Raw genomic sequence first — 10,205 nt, 5'->3', positions numbered from 1 at the left:
ATAAGATAGAACTAATTAAAATAATAATTTTGACATTAATTTTAAAGAATTTGACCCAAAATTAGGCTAAACGGATCGAGCAGGACCCAAAATGGGCCCAAGGCCCAACCCATCATCCCAATACCCATAAGAAGAGTTCATCTTCTTCCCCCCATTCAGCCAAAAATGCTGAAGCAACACACAATGGAAGGGAAGGAAGGTTTCAAACCCTTGTCTTTCATTTAATCCTCCATAACTTCTCGCTCTGAGCTCCGATCGCCGCACTGTTTGCGGTCACGCGTCCGCGGCGTCGAGCCCTACAAAGCCCGGTACTTAAATTGGTATGGAACTTCCATTTTCATTTTCATCCTCTCTTTTCTCTAAATTTTAGAAAATTGTATAGAGTAGTGTTGAGATTTTGGTTCTTTGATGTTATAGGGTCTGATTAGCTTGAGAAAAACATTCACTCTTGCTTATATGGCACTTGGGTAAGGTGAAAATTTTAGAACCCTAGCTGATTCCTTAATTGAGTATGTTAGGTATTGAATTTTGGGTATGTATATGTGATAAATGTGTTAGGTGTGTATATATATGTGATATGAAATAATTGGAAGTGACAGGAGCTTGATTGGAAGCTTGGTTTGGATTTTGGTAGTGGAATTTTAGAGTTGAGGGATTGCAATTCTGCCTAAGTAGGTTGCCTTGGGTTATTCGTGGAAATTGGCCAAGGTATGATTTTGGTTTCTCATATTTAATATATAATGTCTTGTGAAAACTTAGGCTAGGTGACCATAGGATAAGAATGAATGCATGAGTATGTAAATTATTTAGTGCTTTAATGATATATGTTGAACAAGGTTAAGTTTTGGCTTCTTGTTGATATTGGTGATAGAATGCTAAGTGATGAATTGATGATGTTTGACAAGATATGAGGATGAATATAAACTTGTGATGGATTGTTGATGAATCTTGTTGATTAAGGTAATGAATTTAGGTATAAGATTGTATATATAGAGGTATAATTGATTGAGATAGGATGTGGAGATTTTGACATTTTAAATGGTGTGTTGGTGTGCTGAATATATGTATAGGAGGTTGGATTTGAGTTTGGTTTTTAATGAAAATTGAGGTTTGAGGTTTTTGTGTAAAATGGATTTTTAGCCAAACTTTGGTGAAAATTAGGTCTGTGAAGTTTACGCAATTTAAAGAACGAATGAAAAATATTTTAAAGCGAAAAAGTTATGCACGTCGGAAGTTCGGTATGTAAAACTGAATTTCTGCAGACTTAGCAATTTCTGATCAAACTGCAGTGTATGCGTACGCATACCCCTCATTCACGAAGGGTCGTTTCTATCCAACGTACATGCGTATGCGGACAAGGGTATGCGTAAGCGAGATGGGCTAAATTGCACTCCCACGCATACGCGTGACCCCCTACGTTTCAAAAAAAATGCATTCCCACGCGTACGCGTGACCCTTGTTTTCAGCAAACAGGATTTTAGTGTTTTAAACATGACTTTAAACCTCTAAACCTCTATTTTCATTCCTGATCTTAGTAATAGGCCTAGTAATGGGATGAAGCTAGAAAATGGTGATAATATGGGGGTGAAATAAGACTTTTAAATGATGAATTATGTACAAAAAATGCAAAGACATGAGATGTATGTGTGAGACCATACTATAATGAATGAATGTAAAGGAATAATGATGATAAATTTTGAGAATAGGTGGACATAACAATGATATTAATGTGTTTTGTGAAATGTGGGGAAGGCGGTAGGGCGCAAATCCCTCGATTCACTCCCCCGCATTTATTGTGATTATGTTTTGTGGGATGTGAGGAAGGTGGTAGGTAGGGGTGGCAAACGGGCCTAAACCTGCCGGGCCACCCCGCGTAACCCGCCAAAAAAGGCGGGGCGGGCTGGAAAATTGGGACCGCCAAATAGCAAAAGCCCGCCTAACCCGCACCGCTTAAACTGCGGGCTTTGGCGGGGCGGGGCGGGCTTCCCCGCCGGGCTTAGTGTTTTTTAGTGAGGGGGTATTTTTATAATTTTTTGGACAAAACCTAACTTCCCCCAACCTAACTTACAAGAGTATGAAGATAAAAATTAAGTGGTTTGGATTATGTTTATGTTACTTTGGAGACAATATTTATAATTATGTTTTAAATTATGTTTATTTTGCTTTGGAGAGAATATTTATACTTATGTTTTGGATGAAAACTTGGTTTATAATTATGTTTATTAGATATTTAAAATTACAAAAATTTTATTGTTTGTAAATTTAGAAATTATAAGTTTATTTAAATGTTTGTGAAATTATATATATTTTTTGTGGTAGGGCACTAATCCCTCGAAGTATTCCCTCACATTCTTCCTCTCTCTGTCTGCAAGGTGGTAGGGCACTAATTCCCTGACCGGTATGGCACGACTTCACTAGGGGAAGGTGGTAGGGCACTAATCCCCGATTTATTTTCCCCTAGTGTATGCCTCCAGGAGAAGGTGGTAGGGAACTAATCCCCCGATTTTATGCCTCTTGGAGATGCGCAGTCGAGAGACGGTATCCAGGTTAGCTACCGGGTGTGCCAGGTTCTGGCAGATAACCGACACATGAGCTCACGGCCAGTAAGATAGACATTCATCATATGTATTTGTATGATTATGTTTGATTGTGCATTAATTGGGCTTGCCTAAGTGATTATTATGCGTACTTGCTATTACTACTTGTTGTATCTGTATTCTACATGTACTTGCTTTGCCTGTTTGTTTGTCTGTCTTTGCAATTTCATCGGAGATAGAGGTATGGAGGAAAGATGGAAAGATTTAGTGTTCAAGATAAGTTTTAGGTAGGTGTAGGAATCCTTAGAAGACCACCCATTTGTGGTTTTTATTTAGTCCTTTAAGTTTCATAATCTAAGTGTCGGCATTTTTGGATTGCCTCTGACATTTCCAAGACCTTATATCTTATATATGTGACACCTTTACCATGCTGAGAACTCCCGGTTCTCATCCCATACGATATTGTTATTTTTCAGATGCAGGTCGAGAGGCACCTCGCTAGGCGTCTGGAGTTCTGCAGCGAAGTGGCCATTTTGGGACTTTACTTTTGATCTTTTGTTATATATATATGTAAATATTCTCCGACCAGCCTTAGCTTCTCTAGCTTTCTTCGTACGCAAGTAATCCTTAATCTTGAGTGTTGCGCTTTTGATTTCACAATTTTGTTTTACCTATTCTTCAAGGCTCCTAATATACTACCTTCTTTCGCCTATTATATGTATTACATTTTATTTTAGAGGTCATAATACCACACCACTTCTGTTTTACGACTTAAGCGTAAAGCTCTGTGTGGTAGGGTGTTACACCATCTATCAGTAATTACCAAATGCAGAAGAATGACTAAGTTTTTCAATTAACCCACAGTGTCATGATTCCAAACCTAAATACTTAATTAGTAATTACTGATTCACACATGACCTAACTATGATTTCAAAATACAGAGAAGCTTCCTACAATACTGACTATTAAAGTATTACCTGTCTGTTGATAGGCTTGGATTCAGGCTTTGCATCTATGTTGTCAGCAGAAGCTGCAGCCAAATTCTCACTCTTTGGAGATACTTGCAGCACCGGCTGTGATTCCAGCAACAGTGTTGCTTTCTTGATCAATCTTATCTGCTCCTCTAAAAGAAGCTCCATGATGGTCCAAGTCTCATCATTCTCATCCTTAAGTTCAAAGCCAAGAAAGCAAATCAACTCAGTTCCACTGGTAATATCGACAACAGCCTTCTTAATTTTAGGATTGCCCAATCTGATCTTCCTAAACTTGGCATTCTCAGGCTCTCTAATAACATTCTTCAACAGCTTCAAAATAATGTCGATGGATCCCTCAAAAGGCTTCCCTGAGACGTAAGTGCTAACACAAACCTCCAATTTAGCATTGGAGTCATCTTCAATGTCTGCCAATTGAGACACATCACCATGCTCACCGTTGTTACTCAAACAAGCACTACAAAAAAAAGAGCTATTTTAACATGATTTTTTTTTAACAGCCATAGTTAAGTGTAAAAATTAATATATATTTTTTACAAATATCACAAATGTCAAATTTTCTATGTTTTTTTATTTATAATTTGATTGTAGAAAATTATTCCTCAATTTTGACACTCATTTATTTTTAACATACTCCATTATTTCTTTTTTTTAGTTGAGCTCCATCAATTTTGACATCACACTGCTCTCAGTTTGGGATCATACTACTCATTCTTCATCTTCAAAATCTCAATTTATTCTCCAGTTTCAAGATCTCATCTCATTCTTTGTTAAAAACTTTTTGTTGAGAATTTTTTATGATCAATAAGTGTCAAAATAAATAGTATATTTGATGGTTAATAAGTATCACAAAAAATATATTCTCAAATTTTTCTAATAAAATTATTTTTGATGGCCAATATTTATCAAAATAAGATTTAAACTTTTTTTACAATTACTTATATGTTAAAATACTATTTTTGACAAAACTTTTATTAACATATTTTCATAGTTAAAATAGTGTCAAAATTTATTTTTTGATAAATTTTAATTTTTTTGACACATAATAATCCTTAAAAGTAGTCTATATTATTGTAGTGAAGTATCCACATGCTCAAAAACCTCATATTCTGATCTAAAAGATTTGCCACAAACATGATACTCATATATATTAAGTGAATACCCGTTTTGACGTTTCTTGGATGATGTGAACAATGAATTAAATGGGTTGAACCCAGAAGTTGGAGATTTGCGATCCCTCTCACTGGAAGAGGCGGTGGCTTTGTGGGCGAAGGTGTGGGATTAGTGAGAGATTGGGCTTGGGTTTGGGCTAGGGTTAGGGCTAGAGCAAGGGATTAGGGTTAGGATATTCTTTTTTCGGAATAAACGGTCAAATTGATCCCTGAAAGATCACTCATTTTTCAACTTGGTCTTCGAAAGATTTTTTTAATCAAATTTGTTCTTTAAAGATTTTAAATTAGTCCTTTTACCACTTTCTTTGTTAATGATGTCAAAATTTATTAATATGGTGCGTTAAGTGACACCACAACACAATCCTAGGAGTCTCAATTGACTATTAACATAATAAAATTATAAAATTAGATCAAATCAAAACCTAATTGAGCTTAAGGGAGAACTTGAGATATTGAAAAAAAATTTTAAAGGACGAATTTGATTAAAAAAATCTTTCGAGAACCAATTTAGAGAATGAGTGATCTTTTAAGGACTAATTTGACCATTTACTCTTTTTTCTAGGGACCTAATTGTATTTTTTAATTTTTAGAGATTTAAATATCCGCTAAACAAAAAGTCAAGGATATATTTATCTTTTTTTTTTCAAAAAATTTAAGTATAATTCGGTTCAGATTATGTAAATCGATCGGATCGAATCGAGTCTGATAATTATAATGTGGACAATTAAGTTTATTATTGTTGCTATAATAAACCAATTTTATTTTAATTTATAAAAAAATAAATTATTAACCAATTTAATAAAGACATCCAATAATAACGTCACATACGTAAACGTCTTAAAAAAAAATATTTTTAGTGTCTTTATCAAAGTGATCTCCTTCACACAATAGGTTAAGAGAACATGAGGTCATAAGTCCTCTAACTAACTCAAACTGAAAGCTATAAAGAAAGATAAGCTAACATTCTTGAATAACCACTAATATATCAAGATTCTATTACTTCAGCTTCAATATGATTCTCTACAACCCCTTCAAACTTAGGGTGTTGCACCAACCGGAATTTACTTTGAAACTCTTCAAAGGGAGCTACAGATAGTGATTTGATAAGTACATCTACAACTTGAAAATCAATTGAAATGTGTATCACATGAAGTTGATATTTAGCAATTCTGTTTTGTACAAATTTGAGTGTAGATCTATTTCAAAATATTTACTCCGACTGTGTAGGACAAAATTGATTGACAACATTATAACACTCAAGTTGTCACAGAAAATCGTCAGAACAATAGGTTGAGGAATTCTAATTTCATAAAGAAGTTTGAGTACCCATAGAATTTTTGCTTCAGCATCGGCTAAGCCTATGAATTCTACTTCAATAGATGATCTCCTGACTACAATTTGCTTCCTGTTGTTCCAAAGAGCTGGATTATTTTCCAAAAAAATATAGTAGTCACTCATGGAGCGACAATTCTCAATGTCACTAGTCCAGTCTACTTCTATAAACACAAAGACATGAAAATCAAGACTTTTAGTGTAGGATAATAATCCAAAGTGATATGTCTCTGATAAGTAGTGAAAAATCTTTTTTAGGACCTTCCAATGATGTTGTTTTGAATATTTTAAAAATTGGCTGACTTTGTTGATTAAGAATGCTATCTCAGGATGTGTGAGAGTTACAAATTGTAACCCCCAACTAAGGACCTATACACTATTGAGCTCAAAATTCTCAGTGCCTTGAGACCCAAATTTGAGTGGGGATAATATTAGTTGAGACATGCTTCAATTGACTTATTCCTACACACTTACCAAAGAAAATTAAGAGGAAATGAAAAAAGTGGAGTGAGGTATAGCCAAAATTTTTCTCTTCCCCATGAAATGAAAACAGATGAAGAAGGAACAATTAATGATACAATTAGATATTTGTCCTTTTTTTTAACAGAGAAATAAAAAATTTTCATTTTACTTTCTTTTAAATCTGAAAATGAATCTCTTGTCTTCTTTCCATTTTTACTGTCATCAGGCCCACCGAAGTTTCATCCTCGTTGTCCACAATGCCACCGCGGCATCATCCTCGTCGTCACAAGTCTATCGCAACTACATCTCTTTCTCCTCAAGACGAAGGTGAGTTTTTTTCATCGTTCTCGTCATTTCTCCTAAATTAAGTAATTTCTTTAAATTGATAATTTGCTTCTTCAACTGAAGTTGTACAAATTTTCTATCCATTTTTTTTTTATGTAATTATGGATTCTTTTTGAATTTGAGTTGGTTTAGATGGACCATGGTAAGAAGTAATAATACAAGTCTGTTTTTGTTTTTTTGGAATGCAACTTTTGCGTTTTCTTTTAATTGATTCATTATTTTTTACGTGTGTGAGAGAGGTCTGTGTTAAGTTGACGTGTGTGAGAGAGGTGTGTTAAGTTTAATTCATACTGCAACTGCTTTGGGTGTAAAAAATGAATTCTCCCCAATGATATGAAATATGGTAAATTGGTAACGATTGTGTACAATGCTGTAGTAGTTATTCCAGATAAATTTAGTACTAGTTATTATAATGATATAGCATTTCAAACTGTGAACTGTGATCAACTAGTAATTTATGGTCTTACTTCTATCAAATATGAAATGAAAATTCCATCATAGTAATAATAGCTATTATTTGATTATTTTCTCCTTTTGCTTTCTCTCACTTAGTTACTTTTGGCTGGACATTTGATTTTATGTAGAAATATGCTGTGATCATGCTATTAAGTCCAGAAAGCTTTTTTTAGATACTGTCGATTATATATAAAAGATTCATATATTAAAGAGAGTCAATTATACGGAGTTAACTATAATGAAAGAATTGTTATGATTTTCTTTTATTTTGTAAAGACGATTTAGTGAAATTTTTCTTTAAATATAATTAAGGAGATTAATGATGTAACTTATGAAAAATTTTTATTATTCTTTTAAAATATAATAATACATTTTTTTATTTATGACATGTAAAAGATAATAAAAAATAATAAATTTTAAAAAATATTATTGTTAACGAAGATAATATATTAAAATTTTAAAATATAATTAAAATCAATTTTTTTATTAGAAAAATAATTTAAATATATTAGTATATTATAATTTATATATAATATAAGTAAGGGTATTAATGTAATTTTACTTGGGTATGATTTTTTTTTTTTACTTTTCTTTTCGTTCAAACAAAAGAAAAATTTCCTCCTAGTTTCGTTCCATTTATTTTTTTTTTCATTCAAACAACATAAAAAAAATCAACTTTTTTTTTAATTTTTTTTCTCTTATTTTCTTTTCTCTCATTTTTCATCTTGCATCCAAACAAAGTGTTTAACAAATCTAAAATATATTTTAATTGTGAAATGTGTAAACCACCAAAGGCCAATTGATTGAATTCAAGAACTAGAAAATAATGCAAGCTAAGCCTCCTAAGTCTTTCAAAAACAATTCAGAATGAAATTGATTAATTAGATCATTAACAGCAGGTCAATTATCACCAGTGATAACTATATCCTCAATATAAACGAGTAAATAGATACTATAATTATTAGTAAAATGAATGAAAAGAGAGCTTTCAGCTTTTCTGTTAGAAAAACCATACTGAAATAAGTTAAACTAAGAATAGCAGACCAAGGACGAATAACCTGCTTCAACCCGTAAATGGCTAGCTCTATCTGATTTGCACATAAGGCTGGGATCATTGCTTGTAAATCTAGGAGGTTGATTGTTGAATCATGTACACAGATATTCAGTTAATTGGTCATTCAGAAACACATTATTAAAGTTGAATTGGCGAAGAGGCCAAGTCTTATATTTATTATGTCTATTTTAAATGGTACTTCCAAGAGAGATAATAAAATAGGTATGTTTTGAGAAAAATTTTTTAATAGATTTATACATATATAATTAATAAATAAAAAATAAAAAAAATACCGAATAAATTTTTTTGGCTATATATAATTAACGAAGACCATGGCTATAATTATATTATGCTAACAAATTTAGCTAACACCCTAATAAAAAAATAAATTTTTTGGCGCAATATTTAATGAACTTAAAGTGCATGCATCCCTATTGGATAACAAATTAACAATAAGCCAATAACAAGTGTACATTTGGTTGAGGTAAAAAATGCTTACCCTTGGTAGAAAAATTATTTTAATGAAACATATTTTAAGGTTATTAACTTATCAAAAAATGTTTCACTAATTAAATGAATAGCCAAAATATACATTACAAATATCAAACAACAATAAAGCCCATTTTTGCATAAGCTAACAATGACCAGTATTCCATTGTGGGAAAGCCACCACGACCAGAATAACCATTTGTGGAACGACGGACCCATTTTGGCTCACCTCTATAACGGAACTTTAATGTTTTACATCGTTAAAAATCGAACAACCAACACATTGTATGCACAGTATGTTACACATTCTTTTAGTTAGGTTCAGTTGTTGAACTGGTGGTAATTCTGTTTAATAGATTGTAATTCATAACCGTACAACATATTCTTGTTTAGTTTTTGGTTTTCACTTTCTTCTTGATTTTAATTAATGTTAATATATATTAGAGATAGATATACGTCAAAGTCTCAAATTCAAATCATCTCTTGGTAGATAACAAGAGGAGCACCATCAACATCATCATCAAGATCTACAACAACAAGGAGTATTTCAATGGAAGATATACTTGGTCTTATCAAACTTAGGATTAAAAGGGGCATTAATCTCGCAAAACGCGATACTTTTTCTAGTGACCCTTATGTTGTTGTCAAAATGGAAGAACAGGTCAAAATCTAATTATTTTTTTCTCATTAAATATACATTCTTAAATAATACATTATTATTGCAATGCAATAAATTGATTATTAAATTTGATACATATGCAGAAGTTGAAAACTGCGTTCATACGTAAAAATATTAATCCAGAATGGAATGAAGAATTGACTCTTTATGTTAAGGATGTTGCAACTCCAATAACTGTGGTATGTGTTACATTAAAGAAAGATTTATATATATATATATATATATATGATGATATTATTATAATGATGAATGATCCCTGTTTATATATGTTCGGCTTTGCAGCAAGTTTATGACAAAGACACATTCACTGCAGACGATGAAATGGGAGATGCATTTATAGACTTAAGGCCGTATATCGGGTGCTATTATTTGATGGGGTTAGAGAGATTGCCAGATGGATGTATGGTAAAGAAAATTCAACCAAATAAGACTAACTGTCTTGCTGAAGAGAGCACATGCTTTTGGCGCAATGGCTGTATAGTCCAAAATATGATACTAAGATTGAAAAATGTTGAGTGCGGCGAAATAGAGTGTGAGATTGAGTGGCGTGATATTCCTGGTTGTAAAGGTTTATCTGGACTAAGATCTTGAATCAACTCGTTATTATAAAAGATTGTATTGTATATACCAGATAATTATGGTAGGTATACACCAAAATCAATAACTACTAAAATTAATCAGTAGTTT

General features: G+C 32.5%; 1 protein-coding gene and 1 pseudogene across 1 annotated transcript; one reads left to right on the top strand and one right to left on the bottom strand.

The window, feature by feature from the left end:
* The window catches only part of LOC107610561, a 10,489-nt pseudogene extending 1,431 nt beyond the window's left edge, over window positions 1-9,058 (bottom strand).
* LOC107610560 (protein C2-DOMAIN ABA-RELATED 7-like) lies at window positions 9,390-10,109 on the top strand. The gene is made up of 3 exons (XM_016312598.1): window positions 9,390-9,500; window positions 9,602-9,697; window positions 9,801-10,109. The coding sequence occupies exons 1-3, from the start codon at window positions 9,390-9,392 to the stop codon at window positions 10,107-10,109; spliced, it is 516 nt and encodes a 171-aa protein (XP_016168084.1).

The sequence above is a fragment of the Arachis ipaensis genome, chromosome B08 (assembly GCF_000816755.2).
Source record: "Arachis ipaensis cultivar K30076 chromosome B08, Araip1.1, whole genome shotgun sequence".
In the NCBI taxonomy this organism is placed as follows: Eukaryota; Viridiplantae; Streptophyta; class Magnoliopsida; order Fabales; family Fabaceae; genus Arachis; species Arachis ipaensis.
Note: the sequence above shows the minus strand (reverse complement) of the source record. Positions and strands in the feature narration are given on the sequence as shown.